Source organism: Lagenorhynchus albirostris, chromosome 6, assembly GCF_949774975.1.
Source record: "Lagenorhynchus albirostris chromosome 6, mLagAlb1.1, whole genome shotgun sequence".
Lineage (NCBI taxonomy): Eukaryota > Metazoa > Chordata > Mammalia > Artiodactyla > Delphinidae > Lagenorhynchus > Lagenorhynchus albirostris.
In genome coordinates, this window is record NC_083100.1 from 93,812,326 (window position 1) to 93,836,438 (window position 24,113).

At 38.9% G+C, this 24,113-nt stretch overlaps 1 protein-coding gene across 1 annotated transcript in view; it reads left to right on the forward strand.

The window, feature by feature from the left end:
• ZRANB3 (zinc finger RANBP2-type containing 3) overlaps positions 1-24,113 on the forward strand; it is a 269,676-nt gene that overhangs the window by 193,790 nt on the left and 51,773 nt on the right. The window contains exon 9 of the mRNA XM_060152984.1: positions 22,792-22,911. Within this exon, the coding sequence (XP_060008967.1) occupies positions 22,792-22,911 (120 nt within the window). The remainder of the gene's footprint in view (positions 1-22,791; positions 22,912-24,113) is intronic.

The window sequence follows — 24,113 nt, forward strand, 5'->3', positions numbered from 1 at the left end:
TGATATTGTTAAGATGCCTGTTCTTTGTAAATTAATTTATATACTCAATACAGTGTTAATCAAAATCCCTGTAGTCTTTTTTATTGAAATTGACAAACTGAATGTAAAATTTATGAAGCAGTACATAAGGACTTACTGTAGCCAAAATAATTCTGAATGAAGTTGGGAGACTCACACCACATAATATAAATACTTACTATAAAGCTACAGTGATAAAACTTGGTGATATTGGCATAAGAATAGACATTTAATGAACCAGAAAAGAGAGATCAGAAATAGCCATTCATATTGATTGTCAACTGATCTTAGGAAAGGGGACAAGATAACCCAATAGGGAAATGATAGTCTTTTCAGCAAATGGTACTAGGACAATTAGATATCCATAAGAAAAAAAAAAGAGCCTTGATCATTATTTCACACCATACATAAAAATTAACTTGAAGTGAATCATAGACTTAAATATAAACGATAATTTATAAAACTTCTAATAGCATACATATTTTAAAATATCCCATCCTTTGGGTAGGAACATTTTTTTAGATAGGATACAAAAAGCACATACTTTAAAAGAAAAACCAATGGGACTCAAAACTTTAAAATTTGTGGTGTTTAAAATTATTGTGTATGAAAGACACTGCTGTGAAAATGCTAATGCAAAATATAGATTGGAAGAAAATATTTGTAATACATTCCACCTGTTCCATTTTCCCATATCATAATTTTTGGTTTTATCAGTGTTCATTGTTTACAGTATAATGACTGTTAAACATTTCACAGTTGAGCTATAATTACATTTCTTTGACAATTATTGTTTTTCTTAGAGTTAATAACTATCTTGTTTTTTGTTTGTTTGCTTGCTTACTTAGCTTTCTTTGTACTTAGTACTGAGTATAGAATGCTGCTTAAAGGAAAAGAATATATATGAGAACCTTGCAGATAATTTCCTGCGTGCGTAAGAAACCCTAGTTGGAAGTCAGAAGTGTTGATAGTCAATAGGAAGTTGCACCTAATTCCTAGGATCCTTGAAGAAAAAGAAAGGAGATGAAAAGTCAGTTGTCCCAGATTGGAATATATTCCCAAAGATTATTGGTAGCAGAAGGCTACCCCGACTTCCTACATTATAGATGTAGGTAACTTTGAGGGGAGGTATCTGGTTATTACATTTAATATTGTTTCCATGTGAAAATGTGTTTCAGAGTTCTCCCAAACCTCTTTGTAAATGAACTTCTGAAATACCACAGATTATAAATTGGTTACTATGTTGTGTGCATACTAACAGTTGAAGCTTCCTTTCTTTGGCTAAATGTTTTCCTAATTCAACAGACATTTATTGAGTGTTTACTATGTGGCAAGGATTATGCTTGGTGCTAGAGAGGCATGGTGAACAAGACATGGTGTAGATTACCTCTACACTATGGAACTATGTAGTAGGAACTATGTAGTTCCTACCTCTCAAGGAACTTGGAGTCTGTTGGGGAAAACAGTAAAAGTAAATGTTCAACTACAATAGAGCATATTTAGGGCTTAAAAAACAGAATATTTTGGAAGGACATGGGAGAAGATACTTGGCCAAGTCTTGGGGATTCAGGAAAAATGTTCCAAGGAATGAAAAAGTTAAGATTTAGCAAACCAAAGTGGAGGGGAGTGAAATGGGAATGGGATGGAGCTGATGGAATGTATTTCAGCACATGAATCATTTGTGCAAACTCACAAAGATTAACCAGGAATGGTATATTTAGGGAACCAAAAGTAGGTCATGGCAAAAGCCTAGTATGTCAGAGAGGAATTCTGAGAGAGACTAGGTTGGAGACCACAGAGAGCAGTACCACATCATGAAGGTCACAGTTCACAGTGTGTAATTTATCCTAAGTGTTCTGAGCAATCAGATATTGTGGAGTAGAGTAAAATGATCAGATTTGCGCTTTAGAAAAAGAACCGTAGCTACAGGCATGCCTCATTTTATTGAGCCTCACTATATTGCACTTTGCAGATCGCATATTTTTTTACAAACTGAGGGTTTGTGGCAGCCCTGCATCCAGCAAGTCTCATTGGCATTTTTCCAACAGCATTTGCTAACTCGTGTCCCTGGGTCACATTTTGGCAATTCTCGCAATATTTCAAACTTTGTCCTTATTATTATATTTGTTATGGTGATCTATGATCAGTCATCTTTGATATTGATATTGTAATTGTTTTGGGGTGCCTTGAACAGTGCCCATATAAGAGGGTGAAGTTAACCAATAAATGTTGTGTGTGTTCTGACTGCTCACCAGCCAGCCATTCCCCCATCTCTCTCCTCCTCAGGCCTCACTATTTGCTGAGACACAGCAATATTGAAATTAGGTCAATTAATAACCATACAATGGCCTTTAAGTGTTCGAGTGAAAGGAAGAATTGCATGTCTCTCACTTTAAATTAAAAGATAAGGACTTCCGGGAAGATGGCGGAAGAGTAAGACGCGGAGATCACCTTTCTCTCCACAGATACACCAGAAATACATCTACGCGTGGAACAACTCCTACGGAGCACCTACTGAACGCTGGCAGAAGACCTCAGACCTCCCAAAAGGCAAGGAACCCCCCATGTACCTGGTTAGGGCAAAAGAAAAAACTAAACAGAGACAAAAGGATAGGGACGGGTCCTGCACCAGCGGGAGAGACCTGTGAATGAGGAAAAGTGTCCACACACTAGGAAGCCCCTTCGCGGGTGGAGACTTCGGGAGGCGGAGTGGGGGAGCTTGGGAGCCGCGGAGGAGAGCACAGCAACAGGGGTGCGGAGGGCAAAGCGGACAGACTCCAGCGCAGAGGATCGGGCCGAACGGCACTCACCAGCCGAGAGGCTTGTCTGCTCGCCCGCTGGGGCGGGCGGGACTGGGAGCTGAGGCTCCGGCTTTTGTCGGAGCGCCGGGAGAGGACTGAGGTTGGCGGCGTGAACACAGCCTGCAGGGCGTTGGTGCGCCGCGGCTGGCCGGGAGAGAGTCCAGGGAGGGGTCTGGACCTGCCGGAGAGGCAAGAGACTTTTACGTCCCTCTTTGTTTCCTGGTGCACGAGGAGAGGGGATTAAGAATGCTGCTTGAGAGAGCTCCAGGGACGGGCGCGAGCCGCGGCTAAGAGTGCGGAGCCCAGAGATGGACATGGGACGCTAAGGCCGCTGCTGCCGCCGCCAGGAGGCCTGTGTGCGAACACAGGTCACTAGCCACGCGCCCTTCCGGGGAGCCTGTGCAGCCCGCCACTGCCAGGGTCCCGGGATCCAGGGACGGCTCCCCCGGGAGAGCGCACGGCGCGACTCAGGCTGCAGCGTCACGCCCGGCCTCTGCCGCTGCAGGCCCGCCCGCCCTCCGTGACCCTCCCTACCCCCCGGCCTGGGTGAGCCAGAGCCTCCGAATCAGCGGCTCCTTTAACCCCGTCCAGTCTGAGCGAAGAACAGACGCCCTCTGGTGACCTACACGCAGAGGCGGGGCCAAATCCAAAGCTGAGCCCCTGGGAACTGTGAGAACAAAGAAGAGAAAGGGAAATCTCTCCCAGCAGCCTCAGAAGCAGCGGATTAAAGCTACACAATCAACTTGATATACACTGCATCTGTGGAATACCTGAATAGACAACGAATCATCCCAAATTAAGGAGCCCTGTGGATGAAAGGCTCTTGGGGCTGCAGCCAGGAGTCAGTGCTGTGCCTCTGAGGTGGGAGAGCCAACTTCAGGACACTGGTCCACAAGAGGCCTCCCAGCTGCACATAATATCAAACAGCAAAAATCTCGGAGAGATCTCCATCTCAAAGCCAGCACCCAGCTTCACTCAACGACCAGCAAGCTACAGTGCTGGACATCCTATGCCAAACAACTAGCAAGACAGGAACACAACCCCACCCATTAGCAGAGAGGCTGCCCAAAATCATAATAAGTCTACAGACACCCCAAAACACACCACCAGACGTGGACCTGCCCACCAGAAAGACAAGATCCAGCCTCATCCACCAGAACACAGGCACTAGTACCCTCCACCAGGAAACCTACACAACCCACTGAACCAACCTTAGCCACTGGGGACAGACACAAAAAACAACAGGAACTACGAACCTTCAGCCTGCAAAAAAGGAGACCCCAAACACAGTAAGATAAGCAAAATGAAAAGACAGAAAAACACACAGCAGATGAAGGAGCAAGATAAAAACCCACCAGACCTAACAAATGAAGAGGAAATAGGCAGTCTACCTGAAAAAGAATTCAGAATAATGATAGTAAGGTTGATCCGAAATCTTGGAGATAGAATGGACAATAGAATGGACAAATTGCAAGAATCAGTTAACAAGGACCTAGAAGAACTAAAGATGAAACAAGCAACGATGAACAGCACAATAAATGAAATTAAAAGTACTCTAGATGGAATCAATAGCAGAATAACTGAGGCAGAAGAACGGATAAGTGACCTGGAAGATAAAATAGTGGAAATAACTACTGCAGAGCAGAATAAAGAAAAAAGAATGAAAAGAACTGAGGACAGTCTCAGAGACCTCTGGGACAACATTAAACGCACCAACATTTGAATTATAGGGGTTCCAGAAAAGAAGAGAAAAAGAAAGGGACTGAGAAAATATTTGAAGAGATTATAGTTGAAAACTTCCCTAATATGGGAAAGGAAATAGTTAATCAAGTCCAGGAAGCACAGAGAGTCCCATACAGGATAAATCCAAGGAGAAATACGCCAAGACACATATTAATCAAACTGTCAAAAATTAAATACAAAGAAAACATATTAAAAGCAGCAAGGGAAAAACAACAAATAACACACAAGGGAATCCCCATAAGGTTAACAGCTGATCTTTCAGCAGAAACTCTGCAAGCCAGAAGGGAGTGGCAGGACATATTGAAAGTGTTGAAGGAGAAAAACCTGCAACCAAGATTACTCTACCCAGCAAGGATCCCATTCAGATTTGATGGAGAAATTAAAACCTTTACAGACAAGCAAAAGCTGAGAGAGTTCAGCACCACCAAACCAGCTCTACAACAACTGCTAAAGGAACTTCTCTAGGCAAGAAACACAAAAGAAGGAAAGGACCTACAATAACGAACCCAAAACAATTAAGAAAATGGGAATAGGAACACACATATCAATAGTTACCTTAAATGTAAATGGACTAAATGCTCCCACCAAAAGACGCAGATTGGCTGAATGGATACAAAAACAAGACCCATATATTTGCTGTCTACAAGAGACCCACTTCAGACCTAGAGACACATACAGACTGAAAGTAAGGGGATGGAAAAAGGTATTTCATGCAAATGGAAACCAAAAGAAAACTGGAGTAGCAATTCTCATATCAGACAAAATAGACTTTAAAACAAAGACTATTAGAAGAGACAAAGAAGGACACTACATAATGATCAAGGGATCGATCCAAGAGGAAGATATAACAATTGTAAATATTTATGCACCCAACATAGGTGCACCTCAATACATAAGGCAAATACTGACAACCATAAAAGGGGAAATCGACAGTAACACATTCATAGTAGGGGACTTTAACACCCCACTTTCACCAATGGACAGATCATCCAAAATGAAAATAAATAAGGAAACACAAGCTTTAAATGATACATTAAATGAGATGGAGTTAATTGATATTTATAGGACATTCCATACAAAAACAACAGAATACACATTTTTCTCAAGTGCTCATGGAACATTGTCCAGGATAGATCATATCTTGGGTCACAAATCAAGCCTTGGTAAATTTAAGAAAATTGAAATTGTATCAAGTATCTTTTCTGACCACAACGCCATGAGACTAGATATCAATTACAGGAAAAGATCTGTAAAAAATACAAACACATGGAGGCTAAACAATACACTACTTAATAATGAAGTGATCACTGAAGAAATCAAAGAGGAAATCAAAAAATACCTAGAAACAAATGACAATGGAGACACAACGACCCAGAACCTGTGGGATGCAGCAAAAGCAGTTCTAAGGGGGAAGTTTATAGCAATACAAGCCCACCTTAAGAAGCAGGAAACATCTCGAATAAACAACCTAACCTTGCACCTAAAGCAATTAGAGAAAGAAGAACAAAAAAACCCCAAAGCTAGCAGAAGGAAAGAAATCATAAAAATCAGATCAGAAATAAATGAAAAAGAAATGAAGGAAACAATAGCAAAGATCAATAAAACTAAAAGCTGGTTCTTTGAGAAGATAAACAAAATAGATAAACCACTAGCCAGACTCATCAAGAAAAAAAGGGAGAAGACTCAAATCAATAGAATTAGAAATGAAAAAGGAGAGGTAACAACTGACACTGCAGAAATAAAAGAGATCATGAGAGATTACTACAAGCAAATCTATGCCAATAAAATGGACAATCTGGAAGAAATGGACAAATTCTTAGAAATGCACAACCTGCCAAGACTGAATCAGGAAGAAATAGAAAATATGAACAGACCAATCACAAGCACTGAAATTGAAACTGTGATTAAAAATCTTCCAACAAAGAAAAGCCCAGGACCAGATGGCTTCACAGGCGAATTCTATCAAACATTTAGAGAAGAGCTAACACCTATCCTTCTCAAACTCTTCCAAAATATAGCAGAGGGAGGAACACTCCCAAACTCATTCTACGAGGCCACCATCACCTTGATACCAAAACCAGACAAGGATGTCACAAAGAAAGAAAACTACAGGCCAATATCACTGATGAACATAGATGCAAAAATCCTCAACAAAATACTAGCAAACAGAATCCAGCAGCACATTAAAAGGATCATACACCATGATCAACTGGGGTTTATTCCAGGAATGCAAGGGTTCTTCAATATACGCAAATCTATCAATGTGATAAACCATATTAACAAACTGAAGGAGAAAAACCATATGATCATCTCAATAGATGCAGAGAAAGCTTTTGACAAAATTCAACACCCATTTATGATAAAAACCCTGCAGAAAGTAGGCATAGAGGGAACTTTCCTCAACATAATAAAGGCCATATATGACAAACCCACAGCAAACATCATCCTCAATGGTGAAAAACTGAAAGCATTTCCACTAAGATCAGGAACAAGACAAGGTTGCCCACTCTCACCACTCTTATTCAACATAGTTTTGGAAGTTTTAGCCACAGCAATCAGAGAAGAAAAGGAAATAAAAGGAATCCAAATCGGAAAAGAAGAAGTAAAGCTGTCACTGTTTGCAGATGACATGATCCTATACATAGAGAACCCTAAAGATGCTACCAGAAAACTACTAGAGCTAATCAATGAATTTGGTAAAGTGGCAGGATACAAAATTAATGCACAGAAATCTCTGGCATTCCTATATACTAATGATGAAAAATCTGAAAGTGAAATCAAGAAAACACTCCCATTTACCATTGCAACAAAAAGAATAAAATATCTAGGAATAAACCTACCTAAGGAGACAAAAGATCTGTATGCAGAAAATTATAAGACACTGATGAAAGAAATTAAAGATGATACAAATAGATGGAGAGATATACCATGTTCTTGGATTGGAAGAATCAACATTGTGAAAATGACCCTACTACCCAAAGCAATCTATAGATTCAATGCAATCCCTATCAAACTACCACTGGCATTTTTCACAGAACTAGAACAAAAAATTTCACAATTTGTATGGAAGCACAAAAGACCCCGAATAGCCAAAGCAATTTTGAGAACGAAAGAAGGAACTGGAGGAATCAGGCTCCCTGACTTCAGACTATACTACAAAGCTACAGTTATCAAGACGGTATGGTACTGGCACAAAAACAGAAAGATAGATCAATGGAACAGGATAGAAAGCCCAGAGATAAACCCATGCACATATGGTCACCTTATCTTTGACAAAGGAGGCAGAAATGTACAGTGGAGAAAGGACAGCCTATTCAATAAGTGGTGCTGGGAAAACTGGACAGCTACATGTAAAAGTATGAAATTAGATCACTCCCTAACACCATACACAAAAATAAGCTCAAAATGGATTAAAGACCTAAATGTAAGGCCAGAAACTATCAAACTCTTAGAGGAAAACATAGACAGAACACTCTATGACATAAATCACAGCAAGGTCCTTTTTGACCCACCTCCTAGAGAAATGGAAATAAAAACAAGAGTAAACAAATATGACCTAATGAAACTTAAAAGCTTTTGCGCAGCAAAGGAAACCATAAAGAAGACCAAAAGACAACCCTCAGAATGGGAGAAAATATTTGCAAATGAAGCAACTGACAAAGGATTAATCTCCAAAATTTATAAGCAGCTCGTGCAGCTTAATAACAAAAAAACAAACAACCCAATCCAAAAATGGGCAGAAGACCTAAATAGACATTTCTCCAAAGAAGATATACAGAGTGCCAACAAACACATGAAAGAATGCTCAACATCACTAATCATGAGAGAAATGCAAATCAAAACTACAATGAGATATCATCTCACACCAGTCAGAATGGCCATCATCAAAAAATCTAGAAACAATAAATGCTGGAGAGGGTGTGGAGAAAAGGGAACCCTCTTACACTGTTGGTGGGAATGTAAATTGATACAGCCACGGTGGAGAACAGTATGGAGGTTCCTTAAAAAGCTACAAATAGAACTACCATATGACCCAGCAATCCCACTACTGGGCATATACCCTGAGAAAACCATAATTCAAAAAGAGTCATGTACCAAAATGTTCATTGCAGCTCTATTTACAATAGCCCAGAGATGGAAACAACCTAAGTGTCCATCATCGGATGAATGGCTAAAGAAGATGTGGCACATATATACAATGGAATATTACTCAGCCATAAAAAGAGACGAAATTGAGCTATTTGTAATGAGGTGGATAGACCTAGAGTCTGTCATACAGAGTGAAGTAAGTCAGAAAGAGAGAGATAAATACCGTATGCTAACACATATATATGGAATTTAAAAAAAAAATGTCATGAAAAACCTAGGGGTGAAACAGGAATAAAGACACAGACTTACTAGAGAATGGACTTGAGGCTATGGGGAGGGGGAAGGGTAAACGGTGACAAAGCGATAAAGAGGCATGGACATATATACACTACCAAACGTAAGGTAGATAGCTAGTGGGAAGCAGCCGCATAGCACAGGGAGATCAGCTCGGTGCTTTGTGACCGCCTGGAGGGGTGGGATAGGGAGGGTGGGAGGGAGGGAGACGCAAGCGGGAAGAGATATGGGAATATATGTATATATATAACTGATTCATTTTGTTGTGAAGCTGAAACTAACATACCATTGTAAAGCAATTATACTCCAATAAAGATGTTAAAAAAAAAAACACACACAAAAAAAAATAAATAAATTAAAAGATAAGAATGATTAAGCTTAGTGAGGAAGGCATGTTGAAAACTGAGATAGGCTGAAAGCTAGGCCTCTTGCACCAAACAGTTAGCCAGGTTGTGACTGAAAAGGAAAAATTTTTGAAGGAATTTAAAAGTGTTACCCCAGGGACTTCCCTGGTGGTCCAGTGGTTAAGACTCCTCGCTCCTAATGCAGGTGGCTTCGGTTCAATTCCTGGTCAGGAAACTACATCCTGCATGCCACAACTGAAGATCCTGCATGCCGCAATGAAGATCCTGCATGCCGCAACTAAGACCCAGTGCAGCCAAATAAATAAATGCACATATATATATATATATATTAATAGACATTAATTATTATATATTATTATGTGTGTATATACATACATAAATGCATACATAAATATATATTAATTATATATATATATATATATATATATATATATATATATATAACTCCAGTGAACACACAAATGATAAGAAAGGAAAACTATCTTACCAATGATATGGAGAAAGTTTTAGTGGTCTGGATAGGAAATCAAACCAGCCACAACATTCCCTCAAGCCAAAGCCTAATCTAGAGCAAGGCCCTAACTCTCATCAATTCTTTGAAGGCTCAGAGAGGTGAGGAAGCTACAGAAGAATACAGTAAGTCCCCTACATACGAACCTTCAAGTTGCAAACTTTCAGAGATGTGATCATGTGTTCGTGTGTCCAGTCACGTAAGTTAGTTCACAGTCTGGCATACATTATCACATGCATGCATCCTCTACAAGTGGTTGTGCTTTTCTGTACTTTACTGTACAGTCCTCTATAGAGTACAGCAGTACAGTATCTTTATTTCCAGCCCCGGATGTCCGGAAGCAAGCGTAAAAGCAGCAGTATATAGCCAATTGTGTTAGTTGGGTACCTAGGCTAACTTTGCTGGACTTACAGACATGCTCTCAGAATGGAACTTGTTCATATGTAGGAGACTTATGTAGTTTGAAGGTAGCAGAGGTTGGTTCATGAGGTTTAAGGGAAGAAGTCATCTCTGTAACATAAAAGTACAAGGTGAAGCAGCAAGTGCTGATGTAGAAGCTGTAGCAAGTTATCCAGAAGCTCTAGCTAAGATAATTAATGAAGGTGGCTACCTTAAACAACAGATTTTCAGTGTAGATGAAACAGCCTTCTACTGGAAAAAGATGCCATCTAGGACTTCTATAGCTAGAGAGAAGTCAGTGTCTAGGTTCAAAGCTTCAAAAGACAGGCTGATTCTCCTGATAGGAGCTAGTGCAGTTGGTGACTCTAAGTTGAAGCAAGTGCTCATTTACCATTCTGAAAATCCTAGGGCCCTTAAGAATTTTGCTAAATCTACTTTGCCTGTGCTGTATAGATGGAACGAGAAAACCTGGTTGACAGCACATCTGTTTACAACATGGTTTACTGACTGAATATTTTAAGCCCACTGTTGAGAACAGTGCTCAGAAAAGATTTCTTTCAAAATACTACTGCCCATTGACAATGTACCTGGTCTGATGGAGACATAAATTGAGATTCATGTTGTTTTCATGCCTGCTAACACAATATCTATTCTGTAGCCCCGTGGATCATGGAACAATTTCAACTTTCAACACTTATTCTTTAAGAAATATATTTCATAAGGCTGTAGCTGCCATAAATAGTGATTCCTCATTTAGATCTGGGCAAAGTAAATTGAAAACCTTCTGGAAAGGATTCACCATTCTAGATGCCATTAAGAACATTTGTGATTCATGGGAAGAGGTCAAAATATCAACATTAACAGGAGTTCGAAGGAAGTTGGAGTCCAACCCTCCAGGATGACTTTGAGGGGTTCAAGACTTCAGTGGAGGAAGTAACTGCAGATGCGGTAGAAAATAGCAAGAGAACTAGAATTAAAAGTGGAGCCTCAAGATGTGACTGGATTGCTGCAATCTCATGGTAAAACTTTAGTGAAAAGGGGTTGCTTCCATGGATGAGCAAAGAAAGTGGTTTCTTGAGATGAAATCTATTCCTGGTGAAGTTTGTTGAAATGACAAAGGATTTAGAATATGACCTAAATTTAGTTGATAAAGCAACGGCAGAGTTTGAGAGGATTGATTCCAGTTTTGAAAGAACTTCTGCTGTGGTAGGATGCTATCAAACAGCATTGCAGGCTACAAGGAAATTGTTTGTGAAAGGAAGAGTCGATTCATGCAGCAAACTTCAGTGTTATTTTAAGGTACTGCTACAGCCACCCCAACCTTCAGCAACCATCACCCTGATCAGTCAGCAGCCATCAGCATCTAGGCAAGATGCTCCACCAGCAAAAAGATTATGACACGCTGAAGGCCCAGATGGTTAGCATCTTTTAGCAATAAAGTATTTTTAAATTAAGATATGTACATCATTCTTTTAGACATAATGCTATTGCATACTTCATAGACTACAGCATAGTTTAAACATAACTTTCGAACACACTGGGAAACCAAAAAATTCATGTGACTCACTTTCTTATAATATTTGCTTTATTTCTGTGGTCTGCAACTGAATCTGCAGTATCTCCAAGGTATGCCTGTCTGTGGAGAATGCATTGGGAGGAATAAGCCTGTAGGCAGGGAATCCAGTTGGGATGCCGCACTGGTCACCTAGGTGATCTGAACCAAGGGTAGTGGCTGTACCACATCTTAACTGGAAAGAAAGAATAATCCAAAATATATTAAGACATTGGTGTTCGACTGAATATGGAGGAGAGGGTAAAAGCCTACTAGATTTTTTTGCTTGGCCAACTGGGTTGATGTTTCTGCCATTCACGGAGACTGGGAGAAACAGGAGATACCTTTTGTGCGTAGTTCCCCATTCAGTATGATCTGTGCCAAATTCACAAGGCTCGAGCTATGAGGTAATAGAAGATTTGTTTTGTACTCTGCAGCATCATATCGGAAATGCTTTTCTTTTTATTGAATCACTTGAACAATTAAGTCGAGAAATTTAAGGATAATTAGAACTATCTAATGATAGTTTATATAAATTCGAAAATCTTGATGAGAGTAAGAAGGAACATTTAAAGAAAATGAGTTTTCAAGTAAATGCATTTGTGTGAGTATACTTATAGGATGTGCTGTTTTATTTTATTTTATTTTATTATTTTATTTATTTATTTGGCCGCGCCACGAGGCTTGTGGGATCTTAGTTGCCTGAGCAGGGATCAAACCCAGGCCCTCAGCAGTGAAAGCAGGGAGTCCTAACCACTGGACCGCCAGGGAATTCCCCAGGATATGCAATTTTAGAGGCATATACTTAATTACTACCTAAAGTAAAGCGAACTCTTCATGATTTGTGATATTTAATTTTTTAAAGGCTATAACTTCATAATAAATAACATGTAAAGTGTAAAATCTTGTTCTTGTCAGATCTTCTGAGGAAGCAAGTACTTCCCACATCCATCTATATCACTGTTGTAACACTGTCCATTCATTGTGGTTAGGGAGCAGTGGGCTAGAAAGGACCTCTGTGGGTCATCCGCTCTTACTTTACTCCAGGCAGAGTTATGCATAAAATCTTCCAGACAAATGGGTCTCCATCTATGCTAGTTTTATAGATCTCCAGGACAGGTTTCTTTATCTGCTCTCATCTTTTCTCTTTTTCTTATATCCTGCAATGTCTTAGGCAGATGGGAATACAGTACCAGTGTTTCAAATTAGGTCATGTCAGCAAATTAGGTCATATTAATCTGATAATTTTTCATGTATACAGTGTGATACTATATAATGGTGTTGACATGTCATCCATGTGCTGTATAAACATTTATCCTGTTCTGCCTTTTGAGATTAAGTACTTGTACTTCTTTGGGGGATAGGGGCTGTATAAGTTTTAAGTATGTTTGTTTTTACATTATTGAGATCTCTTTTTCAGATATTTCTTAATAAAAAATTTAATAATGATAATGGTAAGCAGTAAATGATAATGATAAACACTAAACAAAGGAAAAGACCGTAAAATAATAACTGTTACTAGTACAAAGTCAGTTACTGAAGGATCTCAGATAATTATAATTACTTTTCTTCCTCTGTAACATTATTTTTATTTCTCTGTAATATTTGTTGAGAATATAATCGATAAAAATGAACAGATTCTTTTTTTTTCAATTGAAGTATAGTTGATTGACAATGTTGTTTTAGTTTCTGCTGTACAGCACAATGATTCAGTTATATATGTATACATTCTTTTTTATATTCTTTTCCATTATGGTTTGTCACAGAATATTGAATATAGTTTCCTGTGCTACACAGTAGGAACTTGTTGTTTATCCATTCTACAATAATAGTTTACATCTGCTAGTCTGAAACTCCCAATCCATCCTTCCCCCATCCCCTCCCTTCCTCTTGGCAACCACAAGTCTTGAACAGACTCTTTAGATTTAGGATCAGCCTAATACTCTCCTAGAAAAAAACAGATGTAAGTTGTATGTGAACTCCCGGTTATTTTCTGGTACTTTGTAACAATGTCTCATTTTTAGAGAAAACCATTTTAAGAGAAATGCCAGTTATTTTTCTATGAAAGTGATTAAGTCAACCCATAATTTTAAATATCCTGTCACTGTGGGGATGGCAGCATTTCTTAGTGCCTTAAAATCTTTGCACAGGCAAATTGCTTTAAACACAAAGCACATTTTCTGTTTGCTGTGTTGCCTCAGCCACTTAAACAGGTAGAATCCTACTTATAATATGCAGTGAGGTATAATGAGGTCACTGCAATGTTCCTGCCACACAGGGACTGGGATGTCGTGAGACTAGGGTGCCTCTTCCTGAGCCAATTGTTTTGTTTAGGAAAGGGTGTCTGGCTCTGAACCGGGCACTGTAGGCCCCTGTTTATTAGTAAGGAGATGGTCAGTAATAATAAAGGGCAAATAAAACAATGATATTATCATTTTAGAGCAGGAAGGAGATGGTATGTTAGCTACGTGGCTATGTGGAATGGAGGAAGGCTTTAGTAAAGATGTGGAAATATCCACTTGAGAAGGAAGATTGGTTTAGGTTTTTGGGATGGCAGGAATGGTTAAGTCTGGATCACAGGTGGAGAGATTTGCCTTAGAGAAGAGAAGAAATACCTCTCTTGTACAAAAGGAAAGGAAGTGACGATGAGTAAAAGTAAGGAAAGGTAACAGAATTCTCACGTGATGAGTTCTGTTTTCTCTGGGCAGTGGGAAGTTTGAGAGCTAAGAGGCATAGGTTCTGATTTCGAAGAAAGTGGCAAAGGTTGAAATTGTTCTTGCAGTTTACTGGAGGAATATAGTAATAATAAGAGCTAACACTTTTACAGTGTTACCACGTGCCAACTGTTCCAAGCATATTTTATGCACTAACTCATTTAATTCTTACCACTGTAAAGGTAGTAAGTAATTTTTATCCCCTTTTATACGTTGGGGAAACAAGGCACAGAGTTTAAGTGACTTGCTCAGGGACCCTTAGATTGTAAATGACGGAGGCAGGATTTGAACATAGACAGTTTGGCTACAGAGTACGTGCACTTACCCATCATTCCACTAGGATAGCAGAATATTTAATATTTGTCGGTGACCATGGGTTTATGGTGACTCCTGTTTCCCTATTAGTGATTTTTTAGCATCCCTGTACAGGCATAGAGAAAGAAGATATAGAATTTAGAAGTCTATACATTCTGTATGTTATCATTTTACACACCCAAAGAAGATTTATTCATGCTTAACTTCAGTTGTACAAAGTTGATAACCTTATTGACATGATCGATGGATGGAATTTAGAAAGAAATTGAGAATGTTTCTCAAAATTGATTCAGTTTTTAAAGAATTAGATTAGCTCTTTTGATCAATGACTTTTATGATCAAATTCACATGAAATCAACCTTTATGAAGAAAGTTAAGTTCCTAATACTATTGCCTTTACTTTCTAACTTTGTCTAAATTTGGTTAACCCGATGGAGTAGGTTATTCATGGGAATGTTCTCTCTCATCCATCCTTGCCAGATAAATAGATTAGATAGAATGATTAGGTAGAACAATTGCTTTATTATATCTTGTTCCAAAAAGTTTTATGGAAAGGTTTAGGATCTCAGGTTCTTTTGTAAAATTGTGTTGGCTAAGGTATTAAATTGGGGTTACTCTCTTCTTACATACGGTATCAGAGCCCTTCTGTTTCTCAGTGTAAAATGGGCTGCTTGCAAAACTGGGCCAGTGTCAAAAGATTAGATGTATTAGAAGTGTTAGATTTCTGTTTACAGATGGATTCATAAGCATGCCTAGAGATAAGAAAATCATGCTTCTAATAGTTCACCCAAACTATTTTTGGAAGTTTTCTATGGGGAAATTTTGGCATGGGGCTCTGTAAAAATGTCCAGAACACTGATAGAGTATGGAATGACCATTTTCCCCTGAAGGCTGTCTTCTACCAGATTTGAAAATATTTTTTCAGGTTGATGGAATGGTTTCTAAATTAAGAACCATTGGCAGCAGGAAAGGGATAGCAGAAGACAAATTGCTAGCCCTTCTTTGTGATGGTCTGCAGGGCAAGTAGGGAGGTGAATAAGCAATGCATGTTCTCTTTTACTTGTTACTTTCCTTTCTTCATTTAAGATCATTTTAAAGGATAAAAGGTAAGTTATCACAAATAAATTAATAAGAAACACTATAAGGTGAAATAGATAAGTGAATAAAAACAAGAGAGGTGGGACTTCCCTGGTGGTGCAGTGGTTAAGAATCCACCTGCCAGGGACACGGGTTCGATCCCTGGTCCAGGAAGATCCCACATCTGCGGAGCAACTAAGCCTGTGTGCCGCAACTACTGAGCCTGCGCTCTACAGCCCACTAGCCACAACTACTGAACCTGTGTGCCACAACTGCTGAAGCCCATGTGCCTAGAGCCCATGCTCCACAACAAGATAAGCCACCACAATGAGAACCACACGCACCGCAATGAAGAGTAACCCCCACTTGCCGCAGCTAGAGGAAGCCTGCGTGCAGCAACAAAGACCCAACACAGCCAAAAATAAATAAAATAAAATAAATAAATTATAAAAATAAAAGAGGCAGAGAGGATATCAACTGATGAATGGACAAATAAAATGTGGTATGTCCACACAATGGAATGTTATTTGGCAATAAAAAAAAGAAGTTAAACACTGAAAAATGCTACAATGTGGATTAAAACATTATGCTAATAAAGAAGCCAGTCACACAAGACCACATATTATGTGATTCCACTTATATTAAATGTCAAAATAGTCCAGTTGGGCTTCCCTGGTGGCGCAGTGGTTGAGAGTCCGCCTGCCACTGCAGGGGACGTGGGTTTGAGCCCTGGTCCGGGAAGATCCCACATGCTGCGGAGCAGCTAAGCCCGTGCACCATAACTGCTGAGCCTGTGCTCTAGAGCCTGCAAGCCACAACTGCTGAGCCTATGTTCTGCAACTACTGAAACCCGCGCGCCTAGAGCCTGTGTTCCGCAACAAGAGAAGCCACTGCAATGAGAAGCCCACACACCGCAACGAAGAGTAGCCCCCGCTTGCCACAACTAGAGAAAAGCCCGCGGGCAGCAACGAAGACCCAATGCAGCCAAAAATAAATAAATAAATAAATTTAAAAAACAAAATAGTCCAGTCCATAGATACAGAAAATAGATTAGTGTTTGCCTACAGCTAGGGGTGATCCAGGGACCTGCAGTGGGGGTGGGGTGATTGCTAAGAGATGAAAGATTTTGTGCGGGGTAATGAAGATATTCTGAAATTGTGGTGAAGGATGTACAACTCTGAATATACTAAAGGCTATTCAATGCTTTCATCAATAGCCTCCATAGTAGCCTCAGGGTGACCGCTGCAATTCCTGGTATCAAGTGCAGGCCATATGTCCAAAGCAAGGAAGAGCTTTCCATAATGTCCCTTTTGTCAGTTAGGATTTTTTTGAAACCTCCAGCAAACTTCCCATGTTTCTTACTAGTCAGAATCACTTGCAGGGGGAATGAAAGTGCTAGGCTTGCTTAGACCTATCACAATTCACCTCTTGTTGACTAATAAGGGCTTAAAGAGTTGTCCTTAAAGTATGTGCCCACCAGATATCTAAACAGAACTGCCGTTTAGTCTGGGGCCTGAGGACTTCAAAACTTAAGGAGAAGCTTCTTTTCTGATCCTTGTTAAAACAGTAAGGAAGACTTGGAGTCAACGCTACTGCAGTTGAGGAGAGAGATCACTCATCGCTGAACACAGGGAGAGGTGGGGATTTATAGCCAACAAGCAGGATCAAGAGGTTGGTGGATGGAAAATTACTAAGAGGAGACATCAAGGGTAGGGGGATTCTTGCTAAACTGGTTGCTTCTGCCAGCAGCATGTGCTTGTCTGGAAGATTAAACTATGCATGTCTAAGTACGCAGGCTGGTACAGTGAAACTGTGAATGGCTCATTAAATCATTTATGGTTTCTTTGGTCGCTCACTCTCCTACTTGGATAACTGGTGATTCTAGAGCTCCTTGCAGCGGGGTTGTCTGCACTTGTCAGTTTGAAACCAAGGCCAAAACAGGTTTCTTGCTAAAAGAAGGCAAAGGAATTAGCTATCAAAAGTGGGGATGAGGAGCTTGATCAGATACCAAGAGTCGATCAGGTGTCAAGTGTGGAAGCATTCTTGATAAACTGACTTAGCAGGATTCTTGTGAAGACTGGGCCTGGCAAGGGCAAGACAGAAGGCCAAAGTTGAGGCCTAGTCAAAAACAGGGCTCAGAGAAGCGTAACTGAAGTTCGGTCAAGGAGAAAGTCTTTGTCACAGCTCCAGTTGGGTGTTGTTTTCTTTTTTCACTCTTTCTCAGTCTTATTTTATGATTAAAGGCTGACAACGTAAAGTACCTTTCATCAGGTCTTTAATGCAATGTAGGTTTTTCTTTAACTACTTTTACTTCAAAATATGATGTACACCTATTCACTGAAAAAAAAATGTAGAAATAAATTGTACAACATATTCTCTTTATTTCTGCATTTCTTTAAATGAGATGAAGTGTGTGGTCTTCATTAATTATTTAAATTAGAACTTTGACTCACAGACACAGTACTAACAGACCAATTTCAGTAAAATAAGATGGAATTGTGAACATGGCAGCTTCTACAAAACCTGAACCAGTATAATCAAAATGCTGACCATTGACAGAACCTGCCATTCCTATATAATATGCACTTAAGATACTTTAAAAACAAATTTCTGCTCAGATGCCTTAAAATATGACAATGCAGTGACTGTTTTATTTAGAATAGAATCAGAACAGGGGAAATGCACGTATAGTTAATTTTAAAATGCAAACCTGTGCAGTCCCCAACCTAAGAACCTAAGAGAATCCCGAAGTTCCTTTGTTACGTAGATGTTTTGGTTCTCCAAACACATTCTCTCCTAGGAAGCAATGTCACAATGATGGTTAAGTTAACAGGTTAGTCCCGAGAGACTGTTTAGGCCATTGAACTTTATATAATTGAACTTTATGTTAATAGTAACCATAAGCCTTTCTGAACCTGTGATTGGAAGGAATAGGGAGTGGGGGCTTGAGCTTTGGCATGAGCAGTTTCTGGTTGTACTGAGGAGGGTTTGATGTTAGTGGAGGAGACTGGCAGAAACAGCTTGCTTGTGAAGAGGTGGGGAATGCATCTGAGACTAGGGGTACAGTGATTATATAGTTTGCAAGTCTGCAGTGGCTGGTAAATGAATGCACCTTAAAAATACTCCAACTTGATATGTACTTTTTGAAAGGCTTATCACAGTAAATATAGCTCTTTAGGCAAACATGCAGTTTATTAAAGTGGTTCAGTTACCATGGCAACATATCTGGAATTTATAGCTCCTTATTTTGAGAGGGCTTCATTTCCACTTTCTGAGGCACTGAAGTCCAAGGCTAAAGTTCTTAACAGCCTCCAGTCTCATTGTGTGAATTTTGATTGTTTAGAAGACTTAGACATACAAAATTTAGCTTGCAGAATCAATCTTGTGACTTCATAGTCATCTGCATGAATTTTAAATAGGTATTTTTCAATTTCAAAATGCCCCCGTTTTAAAATTTTTTTAGTTATTATCAAAGCTACATATGATCATAATTTAACGAGAAGAAATAGACATTTCAAAAAATAATGGTCCCCTAAACTTATTCCCCAGAGGCAACCACTTTCTTTTTTTTTAGCTGATTTTTTGGGGATTTACTTCAAATCCCTCAGCAATGTGTTTATCTTGCTTCTTGGTGTGTATTACTGCTTGCTTTGTAATTTGAGCTGTCATCTATTGGCTTCCCAATATGGAAGATACAATTTTATCTCTTTCACCCCTCAGCCCCACCCTCAAACCCAGACCTTTCCCCTATTCCCATTCTTCTAACAAAGTGATAGGTAGGGAGGTAGGTAGATTGATAAATTGACAGATCAATCTATCAATAGAAAGAGTTGAAGAGATACAGTTTTACTAATTTTATAGAAATGTATACTAATTTTGGCTTGATCACTATTCACCATGTATATTATTAGAACCATGTTTATAATATTTACAGATGAACCATGTAATATACTATCGATATACTATGGATATTTTCTTTTTTCTTTTACAACTCATTTTCACTAATTCATCCTCAAACTTTACCTTAGTTGTTCAGTCTTCTCTCAGTACCTATAAACATTAGAATTGCATTAATTTTATCTTCTTAAACAAATCTTCCCTGCAGCATTTGATCAGCTGCAGTCTGGACCATTGCTCTTTGGATCTGTTGCAGAGCTCTCATCCAGGGGGTTTTCTTTATTTCTCCTGTGTGCTGAATTACCTCTTTTTTTACATATATATTACTTTCTTTATTTGTTTACTCCATTGTTTGGCTGGACCACATTCTCTAGTAGCCTCCCAAGAAAGCGTATATTGGAGGTAAATTGTTTGAAACCCCTGCATATTTGAAAATGGCTTTGTTCTACTTTTATATCTGATTTTTCATTTGGCTGAACATAAATTGTTAGTTAGAAATCACTTTCTCTCAAAATTTTCAGTATTGATGTTGAGATATCCAATGCAATTCAAATTTTTTATTTTGTTTTGTTCTTGAAATCTATTCTTCCCCTCTCTGGAAGTTTAGAGAATCGTTTGTTTGTCCCCAGTGTTCTAAAATTTCATGATGATGGGCCTCGCTCTGGATCCATTTTCATCCATTGTGAAGGATCTTCAGTGGGCATTTTACAGTTTCCATTTTTGAAACTTACAGCTTTAAGTTCTATAAAATATTCTTAATTTTTTTATTATTTCCTTTTTTTCTGTATTGTTTTCTGGAACTTCTATTTTTCATATATTGCCCTCATGGCCTGGTTCTATAATTTTCTTATATTTTATATTTTCTGTATTTTTTTCCATCTACTTCCTGGAAGATTTTCTTAGCTTAGTAACCAGTGCATTTTTAATTTCTGCTACTATATTTTTACTCTTCAAGAGTACTCCCCCACCCCACCCCCCCAACTCTTCCCTTTTTTGTAGCATCCTGTTCTTGTTTTATAAATGTAATCTCTTCTAGTTTTTTTCCTCTCTCTGCATAGTTTATCTGTTCATATAGGTTGCTTTCCATAAATGTCTGGTGATCCTTGGTTGTTTGCTTATATTTACAAGTAAGACATTAAATGCTGACTAGAAGCTCTTCGTGGATATGTCTTGTAAACTATGGCCTTCAATAAAAAGTGATCTGATTGGGATGTCTTGTTGAGGAACCCCAAAATCAATATCTTTAGTCTTTTGTCTTTGGTCAGATATTCTAGAAAAGGATCATTTTATATGATTCTGCTCCCCTGCCTAGAGGACATAAGCCTGTTTGTCTGTTTTGGAACCCTTGGGGATAAGAAGGGGGAGGGGGAGGGATAGATCTCAGCCTTTATTATGTAACTTTCATTTAATTCCCATGATTTTTGCAGGATGACCTACCATCAATGTAGGATTCCTCCATCTAGATACCCTCTATTTTGCCCTTTCCAGAAAACAAATCTATAGTTTTCTGCCAGGATGGATTGGGAAGTCATCTATTATGTGGACTACGTAGAGAAAGGATATGGATCAGTGTTGCACATATTCAGCTACTTAAACAATCTTTCAAACAATCCTCCTGTTTTAGCCACACCCCGATCCTCACTTCCAGAGGTGACATTTCCTGATCACTTTCAGATCACTCCATTTTAAATCAGGTACTTCTCAACACTCTGTACTGGCAGCTTAAGAACTGTCAGGTTGGCTAATCAGTTACCAGGCATCTGTCTACTTTTTAGCTTCCAAAGTTTTGTTGCTATTGATCTGTCTCCAATTTTCTTTTTCTCTATACATTTTTCTATCATTTAAATATAGCACTGAGAAGGAGTGGAGGTTAAATATATTCAGCCTGCTATCTTTTCCCAAAATGTCTAACTAGTTTTTCACAGTTAAGAGACACTATATTCATGTTTTAAATTTAATTCATGCTATCCACTTTAAATTTAACTCCTATTTAATTCATCTCATATTGATTTCTTACTCTTAATTGGTAACCTGGCCTCAAGTTAACTAAGAAAACCCTATTCAGTATGAACTTGTTTGATTTTCTCCCTTCTACCTCACAATTTTTTTGTATTCCTCCCTGTTCTCTCTTGTGCTCTTAATCGCATTACTCCAGCCTCTTCTGAGAACTTCTCCGTCCTAGAGGCAAGCTAAATCCCCTCATTTTCCATTTCTCTTAGCCTTTCTGCACCTTCAACAACCTATTTGTAAACCTACCTAAGTTTCTTAGTTTAAAAAAATGAATAGCCCAACTTTTCATAATCTTTAAACTTCAGCCCAGCTTTCTTACTTTTTCAGTCTTTCCCACACACAAAAAAATGTCATTTGACTTTTTATCTTCCATTTTCTCCTTCACTCTATTCCACTTAGTCTTCTATATGAGCCCCTTTTTAAAAAAAATATTTATTTATTTATCTTGACTGTACTAGGTTTTCATTGCGACATGTGGGATCTTCCTTGCAGCATGCAGGATCTTTAGTTGCATGCAGGCTCTTAGTTGCAGCATGCAGACTTCTTAGTTGCAGTATGCATGTGGGATCTAGTTCCCTGACCAGGGATTGAACCCAGGCCCCCTGCATTGGGAGGGCAGAGCCCTACCCACTGGACCACCAGGAAAGTCCCTATATGAGCTTTTTTTGAAAATTACTTTCTAAACAAAACCACCAACCCCTTCCTGGCCACAGCCAACTTGACTACCTACTTTCCTTTGAGACTCTTTCCCTGTTTTGTTTTTTAAAATCTAATTCTTATCTTGTTCTTGTTTTACTTCTCAGTTTTTTTCCCTCTCTTGTCCCTCTTCTTCCGTGTGCTCCTTTACTTGTGGGCTTCTACTTTAAGCTACCTAGAGAACAAAACAATTAAAAGTTCATAGAAACTTACTGATTTTCCAAGTTTTTCTTGCTTTATTAAAGAAAATGACATGATTTTTTAATAAACATTTTTATGACATTAATAAGGTTTAACTTTTAATATTTAGGCAGGTGCTGTAAAGGATTATATTAAGATGATGCTTCGGAATGATTCGCTTAAATTTCTGATTTTTGCACATCATTTAAGCATGCTCCAAGCTTGCACAGAAGCCGTCATAGAAAACAAGGTATGTTACCATAATTCTATAAAGTACTTCTTAGAATGCAGGGGGGTTTTTTGTTTTTTGTTTTGTTTTTTCGGTACATGGGCCTCTCACTGTTGTGGCCTCTCCCGTTGCGGAGCACAGGCTCCAGACGCGCAGGCTCAGCTGCCATGGCTCACGGGCCCGGCCACTTCGCAGCATGTGAGATCTTCCCGGACCGGGGCATGAACCTGCGTCCCCTGCATCGGCAGGCAGACTCTCAACTACTGCGCCACCAGGGAAACCCTAGAATGCAGTTTTTAATATACTAAACATCAATTGTAGTTTTATAACTGAGCTTTTTTGCCTTCTTTAGATGATGGGATGGTATTATATCTATAAATTATTATTATGTATTTTTATTGCAGTTATACTAATATTATATTTCTGTTGTATTGATAATATACTATTAAGTTTTCCCTTTTATACCAGTCATAATTTTCCACTGATCAAATTATCTGGATTGATTAAAATATGCTGCCTTGATAGGCTATAATGTGAATTCTGGTTTTGTTACCATTTGAGATTGGTATAGACAGTTAAAATTTTTTGTTTACCAACATGGTGGCCTTAGAATGTGGGTGATTTTGAGGGGAAAAAAGAATGATTTCAGCCAATTTTAGTGCCCAGCCGCAGTCATACCTTTTAAACTTCCAGGCAGCCTACTCTATAGAATATGATCATTAAGATTTAGTGTAGGTGGGTTTGAAACATATGCCCAGGTAAGCGCCACCAAACCTGCTGGCCTCACTGCATTCTATTCCGTCCACCTTGTTTTCCAAGAGCCCTATCGGCCACAGCATCTGCCATTTTTTCTTTCAGAGTGTAAACCTGGTTACATCCAGTGTAAATGTGTCATATGTGCTAAGGGCTTCCAGAGGTGCTCTGAATCGGCCAGAGAAAGTTCCTGACAAATTATATGAGCTTAATATACATGTAGCAGCAGAACCACTTGCCTGTGCAGGTGGATATTTTAAAGGGAGGAATAAAGCCATATTTTTTTAAAACTTTGTATACATATTCAAGCATTTGCTAATATGTTCATTAACATTACCAAAGATGTAATTCTAGTGTTTTCTTCATAGAAAGATTTATGATAATATGATATAGTAAAGTGCTGTATATTAAAAGATGCTTTATCATTATCACATTGTATCTGTGAAACACCCTCTGAGGAAGAGATAATT